Here is a 19,300-nt window from a genome sequence, read left to right on the forward strand (position 1 = left end):
TGGATTTAGCAATGATTTCTTTGGATGTGACACCAGAGGCACAGGCAATAAAAGAAAAAGTAGACAAATGGGACTGCATGAAAAGTTTTTTGATTTGTGCATCAAAATATAATATCAACAGAGTAAAGAAACAACCCAGAGAATGGGAGATAATATTTGCAAGTCATATATCTGATAAGGGGTTAATATCCAGGAACTATGGAAAACTCCTAAAACTCAACAACAAAATAACCCAATTAAAAAATGGGCAAAGGACTTGAATTCCAAAGAAGAAATACAAATTGGTCAATAAGCACATGCAAAGATGCTCAATGTCGTTGATAGGGAAATGCAAATCAAAACTACAATGAGATATCACCTCACACCCATTAGGATGGCTACTATTAAAAAAAAAAAAAGAAAATACCAAGGTTTGGTGAGGATATGGAGAAATTAGAACCCTTGTGCATTGTTAGTGGGAATGTAAAATGGTATAGATGCTGTGGAAAATGTTATGGCAATTCCTCAAAAAATTAAAAATAGAATTATTATATGATTGAGAAATTCTACTTCTGGATATATATCCAAAAGAATTGAAAACAGGGTTTTGAAGACATGTTTATACACCCATGTTCATGGCAGCATTATTCACAGTAGCTAAAACGGAAGCAACCCAAGTGTCCATCAGTGGATGATGGATAAACAAAATGTGGTATACACATATAATGGAATATTATTCAGCCTTGAAAAGGTAGGAAGTTCTGCCGTATGCTACAACATGAATGAAACTTGAGGACATTATGCTAAGTGAAATAAGCCAGTCACAAAAAAACAAATACTATATGATGATTCCACATATATGACATGCTTAGAGTAGTCAGAATCATGGAGACAGAAAGTAGAATAGTGGTTGCCAGGGGGAGGAAGGAATAGGGAGTTATTGTTTAATGAGTATAGAGTTTCAGTTTTACATGATGAAAGAGTTATGGAGGGCTTCCCTGGTGGCGCAGTGGTTGAGAGTCCGCCTGCCGATGCAGGGGACACGGGTTCGTGCCCCGGTCCGGGAAGATCCCACATGCCACAGAGCGGCTGGGCCCATGAACCATGGCAACTGAGCCTGTGTGTCCGGAGCCTGTGCTCCGCAACGGGAGAGGCCACAACAGTGAGAGGCCTGCATACCGCAAAAAAAAAAAGACTTAAAGAGATGGTTGGTAGTGATGGTTGTACAACATTATGAACGAATTTAATACCATTGAATTGTAAACTTAAAAACAGGTAAGATGGTAAATTTTATGTGTATTTTACCACAATAAAAAAAAATCAGGGGTGGGGGGAGATAATGCCCTGCCAAAGATACCTGTATCCTAATCCTCAGAACTTATAAATGTGTTACCTAACGTGGCAAAAGGAATTTTGCAGAAATGGTTAAGGATCTTGAGATGGAGAGAGTAGCCTGGATTATCCAGGTGGGCCCAGTGTAATCTCAAAGGGAAGCAGGAAAGTCAGTGTTAGAGAGGGATTTGAAGGTGCTATGCTGCTGGCTTTGAATATGGAAGAAGGGGCCAGGAGCCAAGGAGCAACCATACTCTAGAAGTTGTAAAAGGCAAGGAAATAAATTTTCCCCTTCAGCCTACAGAAGGAACCCAGCTCTGGTAACACCTTGATTTTAGCTTAGTGAGACATTTTGGATTTCTGACCCCCAGAACTTTAAGAGAATAAATTTGTGTTGTTTTGAACAACTAGCTTGTGATCGTTTATTCCAGCAGCAATAGGAAGCTGATGCACATGCCTGCCACTATTAGACTGTAACATTCTATAGGACAGGGGTCTGGTCTTCCTTGATTTTGTAATACATCACAGGTCACTGTTGCTGGAGCACAGGTACTTTGGCTTTTTCAATAGAGAATATATGACAGATAATCATGTCCCTTTTGCTCACCACAAAGCCTGATAAATGATGATGTTACTAGATGAAGGTCAGCTTTCTAAGACTGTTCCAGTACATAAGAGCCCACAGCTGGAATAACTCTGTAAGAAATAATTCACTTCTCCTTGAACAGTGAAGTTCACATTCATCATTGGGAGGGACAGTGACTTAACTCCGTCCACTCCCAGCACTATGCAGACCTTTGTGGGGAGTGTTCTGGATTCAGAGGCTAAAATGGGAGGTTCTGATAAGATGCCTCTGGGATTCCAGATCTAAAGGAGGGAACAAAGCCAAAATCCAAGAAGCTAGGAGAGCAGTCTAGAAGATACCGGCACTGAAGGGGATCAGGGTGGATGTTACCGAATCAGAAATCTGCGACCAGGGATACAAGAGCAAACAAGCCAGGAACAAATGGGGAAAGGGGGTTATAGTGTGTGCGACTGTCACAGCTGCTTTTTTGGGCCAAATAAGGCCTGTTACATAAGTGGTTTAAAATACCAAAGATAGAACAGATGGCAGGTGATTCATGCCCACACAAATTATTGCTTTTTTTTTTGCCCAACTATACTCTCCTTTAAGGCAAAGTAGGGTTTTCAAGAGCTGTGCAGGTATATTGATGGCCCAGTTATAGTTTTTCCTGATTGAATCTCACAATTAATGAACAGAAATGAATATGCCACTAAGATCTCTAATCCTAGAGACCAAACAAAAACACTTTAAAATCCAGTAAAATTGAGAAGATCTTAGAGTGTAATATACAAAATTTCAGATCTGATTTTTCATATCTTCAATGTGTTTTTAAAAGAAAACTTTATGGGCTTCCCTGAGGGCGCAGTGATTAAGAATCCCCCTGCCAATGCGGGGGACACGGGTTCGAGCCCTGGTCTGGGGAGATCCCACATGCCGCGGAGCAACTAAGCCCGTGCGCCACAACTACTGAGCCTGCGCTCTAGAGCCCACGAACCACAGCTACTGGGCCTGTGTGCCACAACTACTGAAGCCCGCGCACCTAGAGCCCATGCTCCACAACAAGAAGCCACCGGAATGAGAAGCCCACGCACCGCAACAAAGGGTAGCCCCCGCTTGCCACAACTAGAGAAAGCCCACGCACAGCAACAAAGACCCAACGCAGCCAAAAATAAATTTATTTAAAAAAAGAAAACTTTTTATAACCTGTGCCTGATATGAATAAGGCCTTTTACTTTTTTATTATAAACATTTAGGCTTAAAGTGATTATAGCTGACATTTAAGACCAACAGGAGCCAGTGGCCTGTTCAAGGACAAATTATCCGTATTTCAGACTAAATCAAAAGTAAACATTTTCTAAAGTCCCTTCATGTCTACATTAGTTCTGTGGAAGCCAAATGCAGCAGACAAGCTCTCTCCCCTCCCCTCCACCCTGTATATTCTGTAGGCTAACTTTAAAAGTGTCTTTTCCACAAAGCAATATTAATATACATTTTGAACCATTTCCACATCTGAGTTCTTGAATGCTAATTTAATTGAGTTTTCTGAATCAACATTTTTATTTCATCAGAAGAATATTGCAAAAGATCCTGAGTTATGTTATTTTATAGTTTGGTATTTTCCTAAATAGGGTGGGGTGGAGAGAAGAGAAACTATTCTGATGATCTTCACTTGGTGGGTTTTTTTTAATTTATTTTTTTAAACAAGTAATAGCAGTGAATTCATGTCATTTCATAAATGCTTGCAAAGATTAACTGTTACAAAGTTTTCTAAATAATAAAGCTATATTCCTGAATATCTGCATTTGAATATGCTAATAATCAGTTTAAAAGCAACACAGGCAGTAAAGGGGAGGTGACCATTCTGAATCACAAAGAAGAAAAAATGTTGTCACCAGCAGTGATGTCACTCATCCCCAAGGTTCTGAAAGCCTATTAGAAATTAGCTTTAGGGAGAAATGTCTTCTGACTTGTCATTGGTTCTAAAAGGCAGTCATTGTTAAACAAACACAGACCCCTTTTTGGAATCTATATAATAAACTCAAGACACATTAATCTCTACTCACGTCTTTAGTCGGGGTCTGACCCCTAACTCTCATGGCTATAATGGAAGGAAGGAAGGAAGGGTGAACTGAAATGACATTAGCTAACAGTTTGTGTAAAGGTTCAGATGTGCCTGTAAGCAAATAAATATAATTTCTTAACTTTTTGTTTTTACTGAGTCCCATAAGACAGAAAGTGTCTCTCCGTGATGATCAGGATTACATTACAACGTCTGTGTACTTTGTTTAACAGTGTTCAGTTAACCCCGAGATTTGATTTAAGAAAAGGCATGGAGACGAAAGAAGAGGTCACCTCCTGTTTGGCCTGGATGTTTTGGTCTTTGGACAAAGCCCTGCCTTTAAAGAGTCAACAGTTCTTGGTAGTACCCCTGCCTTTGCCACTGACAAATGTTTATGACCTAAAACATCTCACTGAATCTCTGAGGGTCTCGGTCGTGTCATGTGTGAAGTGAGGAGAACAACACCTTCTCTACCAACTATGAAGAACTACAAATGAGGCGGGGTGGAAGATGTGAATGTACTTAGCAGGTCCTGCCATGCAAATGAGATGATAGTATTTCATAAGACCTGCTTTCTTAAGAAGAGAACAAGTATAAGTGTCATCCCACATTCTTAGACTATCAGAAATAGTGCACATTCAGGAAACAAATGCTTACCACAGTTACGAATAAAACTATACTTTGATGAAACTAACAAATTAGAATGAATAATATAATCCCTTTAAAAAGTTATAGATTAGAAAACTAGACAAGATACTAGAAACTTGCCAGCCAGCACTTTCGAATTCATATTTACTTAGTGGCATCTCTTCAGTGCTTCTGGGCAAATTTATGAGATAAGCATAGATCTTTAATGCCTCTCTCCCATTCTAGATTCCAGCTGAAAGGAACAATAACAACAACAACAGAAAAAGGAATGGGAGGGACCTATATTAGTGTTAAATAGGGAAGGGCATCATCCTGTGGCAGAAACATAAAGACACTTCTGCTCAGCTTTATGCAGATCATACCAGGTTAAAGGGAGACACTGAGCAGGGACTTGTAACTTCCCTTCCTGAGAAAAAGCTGTGTCCCATGAAGAAAGGTGACTGACCCACTTGGAACAGCCCAGAGACCTGAGGATTTGTGCAGTGGTTAGAACAAATGGCTGCAGCAGCTTACATTTCAGATTCAAACCTGTGGAGAAAAAGGGAGGGCTTCTTTCCAGGCATTTCAGCCCAAGAATCTCCCTCCATGTTCCCCTTACCTTAGACCTACATACCCTTGAGCCAGAGTGAATAGGAAGGGGGCCCCACCTGAAGCATGTTGGCTGTGGGAAGGGGAGAGAAACCTGGGTATGGTTTCTAGGGGCAAAAAGGGTGAATGAATGCTTAGCAGCCACATTTACTAAAATTGTAGGCTCTTGATCACTAGATGCTTCACGCATACCTGAGTTCCAGAGTGAGGTGGATTTAGCAAACCCTTCCTTTCCTATTGATTTGAGGAATTCATTTGCCACTGCCGTTGCTTCTTGCTCATCCATACTGCCTGCCACAATTGCTAAGCTAACTTCAAGGTGATTTGTACAAAGCTAACCCAGCACTAGCTTGTTCTTGAGAGCCTGGCCCCTACAACCTGTCCTGCCAATACTCCTTGATGATGGAACTGTGCCTTCAGAAGCGGTTGAAGTGTCTCCCTGTCACGGTATACCAACACACTACTGGGTTTTTGAGGCCTCGTACTTTCCCAGTAACTGCCTCCCCTGAGAAGATTCCCTTGTGTATCCAGAAAGGAAGCCATGGTGTTTTGAGTTCTGAGTCCCAACAGCTCTCATGGACTCTGTCCAGTTCCACCAGGCCTGGAATCTAAACAAAGTGAGGCTATCTAGGCTGCAAAGGGTGGAAGCAGCCTCAGCCTGGCTGCAGAGTACTCAGTTGCCACTGCTGCAGCAGCCGGTCTCCCAGCTGGAGAAAAGGGCGGGCCGCAGTGCACTTGGTTGGGGGGAGGGCTGCATTTACTCCTGGAGGTTTCTTGTTACCTTACTACACCACTCACATGGTTTGCTTTTAACGGTCTGCTTGTCATGTTCCATTTGACCTATAAAAATGCTAGCATCCTTTAAGTAGATTTCTGTTAAAAAGTTGAATGTTTCTTATCAGGTCACACAGCATATTTGACAATAATCGCCAGGATCCCACAGGACTGACAGCTGCTCTTCAGGCCACAGACCTGGCTGGAGTTCTGCATATGCTCTACTGTGTCCTCTTCCATGGCACAATCTCGGACCCCGGCACTTCTAGTCCCAAGGAGAGTTACGCTCAGAACACAGTCCAAGTGGCCATTCAGAGTTTACGTTTCTTCAACAGCTTTGCAGCTCTTGACCTGCCTGCTTTTCAGGTACCAGGAATTGGCTAACCAGCCAAGAGTAAATAATTTTGTGTAGATATGGTGAGAGGTTCTTTTCCTGGATTGGGGCATAAGGAATAAGCTACAATACAGGGAATAATAATACGTACTATTTATTAAGCTGCTGTATTCTAGGAACTGGATTAGGTGCTTTGCATATGCTTTCTTATTTATTCTCATGACTACCCTACAGAATATTATTATACCCATTTTACAGGTGGAAAAGCTGGCAGTTAAGTAATTTCCCAGGGTTACACATGGCTGAGCCAGGACTGGTACCCATGGCCCCAAGCCTATGCCATTCTGCTACTTATAAATCTTCTGTCTTGATTTCTTTAGAAAAGGCATTATCATACCATAAACATTTAAATATTAAGGAAAGTAATGGTTTCTTATATAAACACGACCAAAATTAGATAAATTGTTTTGATTGATATGACTGTCTATGAATGATTTAACTGACTTGTATCCAACGTAAAGTGCATGTGTAGTTAAATGTGCAAACCCCTATAAATACTAAGTTTTTATAGCTAAAGAAAACTTGCTTTATGTTATAACACCAGACTGTCAGCTTAGAAACAGATTGTTTTTCATGTAGGAAATTTAATTTTCAAAAACACTGAACCTTTGGAACAGAGCAAGCCCCAAGGAGTAGACTTTCTCTTTCAGTTTATTAACTGTCAAGTGATTTCATTAAAAAGGGAACAAACTTGGCAGATAATGAACCCCTAATTTAGATGAATTGCTTTGCTCAAAGGGAAAAAGGTTATAGAGATACAAATGTATGAAAATTGTGGTCTTTGGTCATCGCAAGATGGAAGAAACACTTCTGTTTTGTAGCTGGTGACAAATGTGCAGTTCTTGTCTTCCTGTCATTCTCTTCACAACTGGAAATTAGTAAGTCGTATCATTGGATTCAGTATCTTTCAACTTTGTAGAGTTAGTTTATCCATCATAAGAACAGAAATCTCTTCCTTAGGGTTAATGCTTTTCAGTTTTCAAAGCACTTGAACTAGCCTTAGGTGGTAGCTACACAATATGTAAAGTTCTGAGAGTTTACAGCCACACCTAGAACAAGAGGTACCTGCTCCAGAGAATGCCAATGGTTCTTGCCTCTGGGTTGAACGTAACATTTGTGTTTTATGAAGACCCAACCCCATTGTGTTCCGTCTGGAAACAGCTTAGAAATCAAGATATGCTAATTTTATGCCCTCAGAATATGGAGACCAGCAGGCTACCCATCAGCTAGGTCCAACTAGAGTGATTTCTTTTGTTACCAGGGATTATGAAAAGCAAATACCTAAAAATGTTCCTGAGCTCCTGGTTTATGGGTCTTCTGACCAGGATTTATACTGCTTCAGGGGTCACCACATCATACACAAGCATTTACATTAAGTCAGCCATTTATTCCATCAGTCACTCTGAGTGTCAGGGAGCCCCAGGTCCCTGCCCTACCCCCAGCCCTCCATGAACTCACAGCCTGTGCAGCCTTACTCAAAAGAACCAGTGAACTCCAACCAGCCCTGCTCCCTCATGACCTTTAGGCACAATGGCCAATAATGTTAGAAAAGTCAAAAATCTATTTCTGGAGCCCTTCATGCCCAACTGAGATGAAACCACGACTTCTTCTCTGCAGCTCCTTGCCGTATTGAGCCCAGAATATATTCCCTACCTGAGCCGCTTTTGCCACAACCCCAGGAGAAACACCAAGGTGACTCGAGAGTTCGAGCCATTCTTAGAGTGAGATGCCCACCTCCCCAGGGGAATGTCCTTTTGTGGCTGGTTCCTAACACTTCTTTTGCTTCTTTCTTCTCTGTCCTTCCTGTTACTCCATATTTCTCTTAATTCTTTCCTGCTTTTTCTTCTTTTCCTTTTCTCTGTTCTGACTCTCCTGTCTTATTTTAGTCAATTTTGCCATCACTGCTTCTCATCCTCTCCCCAGACATTGTTCCCAGGTACCTTTTTCCCCTTAACCAGTGCATGGGCCAGGAAGGCCTTCAGGGACCTTCCTCCTGGCTGCCATCCTTTTGGTGCCCAAAGTCGAGCACATGTTTTTCTCTTATGCTTCATCAGTGTGTGCAGGGACCCAGATACCTAGAATTTCTAACATCAGGTCCTTTAATACATCTACCAATGATTACCTTACTGTTCCAGTTACTTTTATACATTTGAAAAACAAACAAACTTAGTGGGGTAAACAACAACCTTTATGATCACAGATTCTGTGAGTCCAGAATTCAGGCAGGGCTTTTCACAGTGGAGGTGGCTTGTCACTACTCCACGATGTAGGGCTTCAGCTGAGGGGCTCGAATGACTGGGGTTGGGGGGTATGGAGAAGAGGGGCAAATTGACTCAAATAGCTGGGAGCTCAAATTATCTGGAGGCTCCTTCACTTTCATGTTTTATGCCTGGGATTGATTACTCAGAGACTAGGTTCATCAAGGACTCCTGGCCAGAGACTCTACATATGGCTTCTCTATGTGACTTGGGCTTCTCAAAACATCATGGTGTCTGGGTTCTCAGTAGGAGTTTCCTGAGAGGAAGCTCCTGGAAAACAACTGCTCCAAGAGAACCAACGGAAGCTGCATGGCTTTTTTATGCCCTAGCCTCAGAAGTCATATGGTTACATATCAGCCATCCTCTCTTGGTTAAATCCGTCATAAGCCTTCCAGATTCAAGAGGAGAAGACATAGGCCCCATCTCTCAGTGGGACGGCTGTCAAAGATTTATAGTCCTTTTTTTTAACTAACCACTACACTCTGTTGAGCAAGCTAAAGCAAAGCATCTGACCACATAGACATCATTGCCATAGATAGACACCTGATCAATCGTGCAATACTCAAGTAAATAGCATACAAATACACAATATTTGCATTGTAAAGCAATGGGTGAGTTTAGGAGAAAAGTATTATTTTTATGATAGATATGGTCAGAGAAACTCATATTCTAGTTCATTAAAACAACTTACTTGTCAAAAGTGAGATTTCAGGAACTATGTTTATAAAGCACAGGAAAAGAGATTTTAGGTACAGCATGGGTCTGAGCTCAGAAAAAATCTGGGAGACAATTTATGAATTGCCTGAGAGGATTGAAGGAACTGAAGAAGAAAATTGAAATGAGATAAATGGTCTGACCCTCTGAAGAGTTAGACAAGACAGTGTAAGACATGTTGACGGTTTGAGTCCCAGTGCATCGCAAGAATGCATCTCTGTAGAGCTGTTATGGAGAAGCATCCTCATCAAGACCTCTGGGTCTTGAGTCAGACTGACCTGACTTTGAGCCATCATACTACCAAGTTGTATGACCTTGGACAAGTCATTTGAATCCTTAACACTGAGTTTCTCATTTGTAAAATAGAGATTAAAAACACTTACCTCACAAGTCTGAGGTTTAAATGAGATTACATAAAGGCACTGTGCTAACTAGCACATAGTAGGCCCTCAGGAAATGTGGACTGACTCATATTCTGAAGGTGAAGAATTTACCCAAACCATCTTGCAGATGCTGAATCAAAAGGTTAGGTTTCAAATGCAACATTCCCAGTGCTTCTGCACCCTTCTTTGAAGCCATAAACCTATGTGATTGTTTTGGTTGAGAACTCATCGCATAGTAGTCACAAAAGATTATCCATTAGAATATTTTCTTAACTGGTTCCATTTCATTATATACTAATAAGGCTGTCAAAATATTTTTCTCCCTTCAGCAAAGAGTCTGATTTCACTCTGAATTCATATTGGCACAGATGGCCTTGAGATCCCGGATATTGTATAGTGCATATACTTTGACAGTTTTTACAATTGAAGGTAGTCTCAAGAAACAAATCAATGTACTGACTTGGCAATTAATTCTGGCTAAAAAGGAAATATAGTTTCCTTGATAAATTGGTTTAATTTTTATATTCAAACTTACATGCCCCTTGACCTGCTCTTATCAGTGAAGGTTAAACAGAGGGCACTGGGTCACAGCAAGCTGGACACAACTAATTAAATAAGGGCTGAGCTGAGAAGGTGTCACTACTTGATTTAAAGGAGCAGGGCCCTCCTGAAGTCTCTTTGGGGCTTGAAAAACATTTTGTCTCAGTGCAATGAAATGGAGACAGAAGGCACTCTTAAAATTTAGTAGTAATTTTGTTTCAACAGTATTTATTAAAAAGACTGTGCCTCCCCGGCTGTTAGGCAGAGTGAATTCATTGAAACTTCCAAGCTGCAAAGTATCTGACCTGGTTCAAGCCAGCCAAGACCTCAAATCAAGAGATGAGTTTAAAACACTGCCTTTTCCCACAGGCTGGCAGTGGTGCTTCATTCCAGTGTGGGCTGCGAGTGCATTCTGTGGGCCTCGCCTCTCCCCTTTGCCCTCCTGTCGCTCTGTCTGTTTGACATGTTTATTAAATAGACGCTTCAGGCTGCACAGACAGACTCAGGCTCTCCTCCCGCGTCGCCCACCACCAACAGCCCTTTGACTGTCTCGAGAAAGGATCCCAGAAGCCTCATAGCTGAGGGGGCTTCATGGTTTGTTTTTTGTGCTCTTTTGGGGGGGCAGGGGGAGGTTGTTGGGTTTTTTTACATTACTTTGGGAGCACAAGAGCTATTTGAATAACTAATTGTTATTTATATTTCTTTTCTATTTGAACATAAGTAAATAATTAGAGTCATATTTTTATCCCTGCATACAAGAAAATATTTTCTCCTTCAGAAAAAAAAAAAAGTATTGGAAGTTAGCTAAATGGTAGATTTACAGGTGAATTTTAGTATTATTATATTTTCCCAAATTTTCTACAGTGAGACTGTGCAATGAGAAAAAAAATACCTTGTTAAAAATGGGATAAATACTCATGCTTTAGGTGAATAGTGTCTTGATCCACGTAGTACAGGCATTTGGTCTGCTATGCTTTATTTTCTGGTTTTTTTTTTTTTTTTTTTTTTTTCAGTTTAAACGTTGCATTTATTATGGTCGTTTATTGGAGCAGGAATCCCTGAACTGAACTGTTAAGCACAGTGCTCTAGAAATTTCATATGCTTTTCTGGCATCATGGCAGAAGGTGCACAGGGCCCAGGTGTGTTTTGTGATTTGCAGCCCTGGCTGTCCCTGGGCTGGGGAGTTCTAACTGCTCCTTGTCTTTGTTAGTCTATTGTAGGGGCAGAGGGCTTGTCCCTTGCATTCCGGCACATCGCCAGCTCCCTACTGGGCCACTGCAGCCACGTCTCCTGCGAAAGCCTCCTTCATGAGGTCATCGTCTGTGTGGGCTACTTCACTGTCAACCACCCAGATAACCAGGTAAGAGGCACAGGAAAGTTCCTCAGACTGCTTCCCCAGCACTGAGAGTGTGAGGTATTGGAGTGAGAAAAGGCAGGCTAGCCTGCTGGAACCCATCTGTCCTGTGTGAGGCCCTTTAACCAGGCTCCAGGGATATGCCTCTGACTTCTCTCCAAAGAGATTTGATCAGCACTAGACCAGCACTAGGACTTCCTCTTAAAGCTATAACAATAAGATATTTTTAATAAAATGTTCTTCTTAAGCCACACAGAAGCATCTACTCCCTTACCACATAGATCCTGATGCTTTATTCATATTTTTTTGTGGTTGTTTTAATGAAATAGATTACATCTTTCAACTTGGGTTACTTTGCAAATATTATAGCATTAGTCTGGTGCTTTATGAAACTGCTCTTGGTCTTTGGCTTCTGCCTAGGTGCTTAAGAGGGTGCCAGATGGTGTTGGAGGGGAGCCTGAGAAGGCAGGGCTTGGGCCTTACCCCCTTGAATCACCCAGAGTAGTTTTGCTTTTAACTATTTTGATTATTCGGTTTCTAAGCAAGATTTCATTTGTAAATAGGGTTCTGTTGCTTTAAAAAGTTGGGAAATCTGTGTTACAGATTTTATTTTAAAAATAACAATAATAAAGCACTTTACCCTTTTTTAACTTTTTATTTTATATTGGAGTATAGTTAACAATGTTGTGATATTTTCAGGTGTACAGCAAAGTGTCATACATATACATGTATCTATTCTTTTTCAAATTCGTTTTCCATTTAGGTTGTTATCTTTATTTTTAAAAACAGAGTCATGGCATAACTAACACATCAAATTGTAATTCCTGACTACCCCAGTTATCTAAAGCCTCATATTCAGCAACCTTAATTATGTGGATTATAGCTGAGAAAAAGGCCTATGAACAGCCCTTAACCCTCACTCTAAGCTTACTGATTTTTATTTTAGGCAACTCACTAATAAGTGTGCTTACTAGGTTTATTAGCCTGCAGTAAACTAGACCAGGGCGGAAGAAGGAAGGAGATAGCTGTAGTGCCAGAGCCAAATACAAGGTGAGAACCTACACACTGAGAGCTGCAACTGCCTATCTGATAAGGAGAAAGAGGATAGAAAACAACAAGACAAGCACAAGACCTCAGAAATTGTAGCCATCTGGGACTTCCCTGGCTGTCCAGCGGTTAAGACTCTGCGCTTCCACTGCGGGGGGCGTTGGTTTGATCGCTGGTCAGGGAACTAAGATCCTGCGTGACGCGTGGCACGGCCAAAAAAGAAAAGAAAAAAAAAATTGTAGCTATCTGGTTTCAAAGGGACACTAAGCCCTGTATTTGATTTCCCTGGATGATTGTTGATGCCCCCCGTGCAGACCCTGAGTGAGCATGGAGGCAAAATGTATGTTCTGTGCATTCCCTTTAAGAAGGCTAAGGAATATGAAGTCCATTCTAGAAAGATTTCCATGATTAAAATGTAGAAAATGTGGACCCTTGCCAGAAGAAGCGTCATACGTAGAAAAATTCCCCTTTCGCAGACCTCGTTGCCAGAAGGGCAGATCTTTCTCACCTCCCGCCACAGGAGCACTCACGCAGTGCTCTCTCAGGTACTGATGCTTTGTCGTTTCCGTGGACTAAGCCCAGCAGGTCCACGAGTCTCTTACAAGCTACTCAAGGAAGGAAAGTTGAGCGAAATCTCCTGTGTGGTTTTCTTTTCTTCATGTGTGTCCATTTGACCTACTAAACTGCATTTTGTTTCCCTCTAAAAGTTTGTTTTTATTTTTCTGATTACAAAAGTGTTTCTTACTCATCATGAAAAAGATAGGAAGTGTAAAGAAGGAGGAGGAGTCACAGTTATCCCTGATCTCACTGTTGAGATAGTCACTGTTACCATTTTGGCAGGTTCCTTACAGTCTCTTTTCTGTGAATATTTTTGCCAGTTAATATTATTGAGATATAATTAACATGTAACACTGTCTTATTTTTAAGTGTGTACAGTGTGAAGATTTGATATATTTATATGTTGCAAAATGATTAGCACAGTAAATTTAGTTAGCCATCACCTCACATAGTTAAAATTTTTTTCCTTGTGATGAGAACTTTTAAGATCTACTCTCAGCAGCTTTCAAATATACAATACAGTATTGTTAACTTCAGTCACCATGCTGTACATTACATCACCAGAACTTATTTACCTTATAACTGGAAGTTTGTACCTTTTGACCACCTTCACTCACTTCACCCACTCCTTAGCCCTCTATGAATATTTTTACATGGCTGAGGTCATATGGTATATACACTCCTATCCTGCTTTGTACACTTAACATTATATCATAATCCTTCTTTGTGAATACAGTTCTTAATGGCTGCGTGGCTTTATCTTGTGTAGACAGCCCATGGTTTACCTCACAATTTCCTGTTAAGTCGTTTACCATTTATCATGACACTATCTACTGCACTTATAAAGAGGTAAGTAATTTGTGTGTGTGATAATATTTTGCTGTACAGTTCTACAGCAAAAAGTTCAGTTTCTTCAGCACACCCATGTTTAGGGATGGTTGAAGCTCTTTGCTTAAACCAACTCTGTTGTGATGAATTTACTGAACTCAGAACTGTGTAGGATTTCAGAGAGATTTTCTGCTGTTGCCGGACCACAGACTAATCCTCTCCTATAGATAAAACACACACTCTAAGTATCTCTGGGCTCACCAGAGTCAATGAGAAATGGGGTCGGGGGAACTGGTATTTGGAAATGGCATGTTAGAACTGACGTGGACCTGATGGCAAAGTAAAGACTGGGCATGTTGGGACAGGAAGAAAGCAGATTAAATGGGCAGAGAGAGCAGCAAGCAATCCAAGGAGGAGACAGAGACCCTATGGCTTCTCAGTTGGGGAAGAAGCTGTGGGGTTTAGAGGTAATTGTTGAGAGGAAGAAATTAGAAAAGTAAAAAAGGCCAGACCTCCTTTCTCGACACCTTGCCTCCCAGAGGGATTGAATCCTAACTGGACATCCACTTCTGATTTGGTGGAAGGTAGAAGGTCAGAGAAGTCAGTTCAGTCCTCAGGCAATTGCTGAAATGCAACAATCTGTGAAAAGAAAGAATATGACAAAAAGTAGAGAAGAAATCAGAAATTGATAGAAATGATAGTAATTGTCAAACACTGAGACATTGCACCTTATGGAGGTGCTTTTCTAAAGCATAACCTCTGGTATTTGTAGAATTCTTTATACTGCTTGCCCCATCTGTGGCCTCTTGGACCTCATTAGCACTTCATTGAGGCTGTAAGGCAGAGGAATTACTCCCACCTCACAGACAGGTGAAGAATCTGGACTCAGAGAGGTGAAATGAGCCCCCTGAAATGACATAAAGAATTGCTTAAATACCAGGACTAGAACACAGGTCTTGCAAAGCCCAGCTCAGTGTTCTTTTCATTTCACATTGCTTAAGAAAATTAAATGTATCACCGGCCCATTCTACCAGTGATCTCTGAAGTATTTCTTGGGCAGGGGTGGAGGGTTTAGAAGATGATGCCCATTTACCTAGACAGTACACTGAGAAGCTGCCATTCTGCAACTCTGAATGCTTCTGGGACATATCTGTGTGCCTTACGTGGGGAAGACACGTAAAGATCCTGGGAAAGTGTAAATGAGTGTGTTTTATGAGCACAAAGTGGACCATAATCTAGCAAATAGTAGGCCTGGGCTCTAACCTCAGCTCTGCCACTAGCTGCAGGATCTTAGATAAATAATTTTCCCTCTTGAGGCTTGAGCATTTTTTTTTTAACATCTTTATTGGGGTATAATTGCTTTACAATGGTGTGTTAGTTTCTGCTTTATAACAGTGAATCAGTTATATATATACATATGTTCCCATATCTCTTCCCTCTTGCGTCTCCCTCCCTCCCACCCTCCCTATCCCACCCCTCCAGGTGGTCACAAAGCACCGAGCTGATCTCCCTGTGCTATGCGGCTGCTTCCCACTAGCTGTCTGTCTTACGTTTGGTAGTGTATATATGTCCATGCCTCTCTCTCGCTTTGTCACAGCTTACCCTTCCCCCTCCCCATATCCTCAAGTCCGTTCTCTGGTGGGTCTGTGTCTTTATTCCTGTCTTACCCCTAGGTTCTTCATGACATTTTTTTTTCTTAAATTCCATATATATGTGTTAGCATACGGTATTTGTCTTTCTCTTTCTGACTTCACTCTGTATGGCAGACTCTAGATCTATCCACCTCATTACAAATAGCTCAATTTCGTTTCTTTTTATGGCTGAGTAATATTCCATTGTATATATGTGCCACATCTTTATCCATTCATCCGGTGATGGGCACTTAGGTTGTTTCCATCTCCAGGCTATTGTAAATAGAGCTTCAATGAACATTTTGGTACATGACTCTTTTTTGACCATACAAAGAGGTATTGGGTTGGCCAAAAAGTTCCTTCGGTTTTAAGGTAAAACTAAGACACATTTTTCATTTTCACCAGGAACTTTATTGAACAATGTATTCACTGTTTTGTTCCACTACCTTCTGCCATTTTTCAGGCAACTTCATAATTCTATCTTCCTAAAACTTTTAATCTTTTTGAGCAAAGAACTGTTCAAGGTGCCTTATACAGTCTTCCAGGAAATTGAAATTTTTTCCCTTAAGAGAATTTTGTAAAGACCGAAATAAATGGAAATCCGAAGGTGCAATGTCTGGTGAATAAGATGGATGAATCAGAATTTCACAGCCAAGCTGTAACAGTTTTTGCCTGGTCATCAAAGAAACATGCAGTCTTGCGTTATCCTGATAGAAGATTGTGCGTTTTCTGTAGACTAATTCCGGATGCTTTTCGTCAAGTACTGCTTTCAGTTGGTCTAATTGGGAGCAGTACTTGTTGGAATTAATCGTTCAGTGTTCCAGAAGGAGCTCATAATAGAGGACTCCCTTCCGATCCCACCATATACACAACATCACCTTCTTTGGATGAAGACCAGCCTTCGGTGTGGTTGGTGGTGGTTCATTTCACTTGCCCCATGATCTCTTCCGTTCCACATTATTGTACAGTGTCAACTTTTCATCACCCATCACAATTTGTTTTAAAAATGGAATGTTTTTGTTATGTTTAAGTAGAGAATCGCATGTGGAAATATGGTCAAGAAGGGTTTTTTCTCATAACTTATGTGGAACCCAAACATCAAAGCGATGAACATAACCAAGCTGGTGCAAATGATTTTCAACATTTGATTTGGATATTTTGAGTATGTTGGCTATCTCCTGTGTGGTTGATTGTTCTCAGTTAATGTCTCGATTTGATCGCTATCAACTTCGACTGGTCTACCCGACTGTGGAGCATCGTCCAGCGAGAAATCTCCAGCACGAAACTTCGCAGACCACTTTTGACACGATTGATCAGTCACAGCACCTTCTCCATACACTGCACAAATATTTTTTGTGTGTTTCAGTTGCATTTTTACCTTTCTTGAAATAATAAAACATAATATGCTGAAAATGTTGCTTTTTTCCTTCCATCTTCAATATTAAAATGGCTACACAAAAATCCACCAATTTTGATAATTGTTTTAAAATGCACTCTGATATGACAGCTGTCACAATACAATCTAACAAAATTGTTTCGAATAAAGTTAAAGACAACTAAGCACTACTAGAGCCATCTTATGGCAAAAAACAAACAAACCTCTTTGGCCAACCCAATAGCTTGGTTCTGGAAATGGATAGTGGTGATGGTTGCACAATATTGTGAATGTACTTAATGCCATTGAGAATGGTAGGCTTAAAAATGGTTAAAATGGTAAATTATATGTTATCCATATTTTACCACCAAAAAAATGTTGTGGGTTTTTATTTTTGTTGTTTGTTTGTTTCTTTTATAAATTTATTCATTTATTTATTTTTGGCTGTGTTGGGTCTTCGTTGCAGTATGTGGGCTTCTCATTGCGGTGGCTTCTCTTGTTGCGGAGCACGGGCTCTAGGCGCATGGGCTTCAGTAGTTGCGGCACACGGGCCCAGTAGTTGTGGCTCACGGACTTAGTTGCTCCGTGGCATGTGGGACCTTCCCGGACCAGGGCTCGAACCCATGTCCCCTGCATTGGCAGGTGGATTCCCAACCACTGCGCCACCAGGGAAGCCCTTTTTTTTTTTTTAAATGATGATCTAGGATGACCTAGGATTGTCCTAGATCATCTCTCCTTTGAGCTCCGTGAGTCTGTGATATTTTAATGGCTGAGATTGGAACCACAGACCAGCATTCTGATTTTATGGAGACATATTGTGGTTTTTTAGATCCTCCTTGCCCTACTCCAGATTCTTTCAGTATCAGATAGCTTCATGAGCTGCTTGCCCACTCCATGGCAGCTCATCCTTAAAAGCTGAATATACGTTGGTTCTCCTATTTTAATACAGGGGGGTCCACTGGCAGACACTCACAAGCAGAGACTTACAGGTGAGATGTTAGTGTCCTTGCTGTCTGATGCCGTCTCTAGCCACAGTAGTTTCGCCTGCACCAAACAGCCATGCTCACCATCCGTGGCTGGGCTCCATGCCCATCAGGCTGCATGGCAAGGGAAGGGTAAGGGAAATAGCCTCAAGCTTACTTAATGATAACTGCTCATATCCCAGTAGAACTGGGGAGTTTTCTATAACTAAAAAGTTGACTGTTTATTTTCATTCTAAATCCCCTTTCTGCTCCCTCCAAAACCCAGTAATTTGCCAAGTGAGCATTTCCTGAGGGATATGGAAGTGCAGTTTTAAGCTCTCATTCCAGTTTCAATCACAGTTTCATGGAGCCTTCATCCTGGAAGGGCCCTGAGATACCTAGTCCGGCTCCCTCATACTGTAGATGGAGAAATTGAGGCTCAGAGAAGGAAAAGGAATTGCCAAGCAAGAACTGGCAGAGCCCAACCTCCTGATTGGCAGTCCAGTTAGTGCCCTTTCCACCTCACTTCTGTTCTTGTGAAAGTGAATTTATTTAACCTCATGCCACTTACTTTAAATCAGAGAAATTTCAGAGGAGAAATTATGATGCTCAATTCATTTCATCTTTCCGTATCATTAAGCAGAAGTCATGTTAATTTTCAGTGCCTGTTTGTCCACAGAGGATCCTTTATTTCCAGCTTGTGTCTTTATAAGACAGGAGATCCTGAACTCCTGCTGCAGCCTAAGGCTGTTTTATTAGGAAACTGCTTTGCATAAAGGATTGGCACTTTTTATTTGCCACCATTTAGTCTATTAACTGGAAGGACTGAGCCCCATGATACTAAAGATGACTTTAGAAGAGAAACCTGGATAATAAAAGTAATGCCCCATCCTTGATAGAACCAATCATCTGTTTCCTATAGGGCTGCAGTTTCTAATTAAAATATTCTTTTTAATCAAAAGCTTCCTTGTCTTTTATGGTACTTTCATGACTCTGCGTTCCTTCCCATTTAATTATTATAATGAACATAATTAGTATGGGCTGTCAGACCTTCACTTTATTTACATTTTATATTTGATAATTAAATGTGGTCTGATAATTAAATTAACTTGAATGACAGATGATTTGACTGCCTGCATATTACTGTATTGGGAATAAGCACCTTTGCATATTCATTGTAGTCAGTGACTGACTTTTTCATTTGGAAAGACCCCATAGATTCCAGCAATCAGAGCAGGAGTCTCCTGTGATAGTTGAAAGTAGGAAGGATCCCGTTGGCCCACCCTCCCCCCATCAGCTTCTCTGTAGAGA

At 41.0% G+C, this 19,300-nt stretch overlaps 1 protein-coding gene across 3 annotated transcripts in view; it reads left to right on the top strand.

The window, feature by feature from the left end:
- The window catches only part of SCAPER (S-phase cyclin A associated protein in the ER), a 493,982-nt gene that overhangs the window by 442,369 nt on the left and 32,313 nt on the right, over positions 1-19,300 (top strand). For all 3 annotated transcript variants that reach the window (XM_019950258.2, XM_019950268.3, XM_073801291.1), the window contains 2 exons: positions 6,074-6,311; positions 11,445-11,594. In XM_019950258.2, coding sequence (XP_019805817.1) covers positions 6,074-6,311; positions 11,445-11,594 — 388 coding nt within the window. The remainder of the gene's footprint in view (positions 1-6,073; positions 6,312-11,444; positions 11,595-19,300) is intronic.

The sequence above is a fragment of the Tursiops truncatus genome, chromosome 2, assembly GCF_011762595.2.
Source record: "Tursiops truncatus isolate mTurTru1 chromosome 2, mTurTru1.mat.Y, whole genome shotgun sequence".
Taxonomy (NCBI): Eukaryota; Metazoa; Chordata; class Mammalia; order Artiodactyla; family Delphinidae; genus Tursiops; species Tursiops truncatus.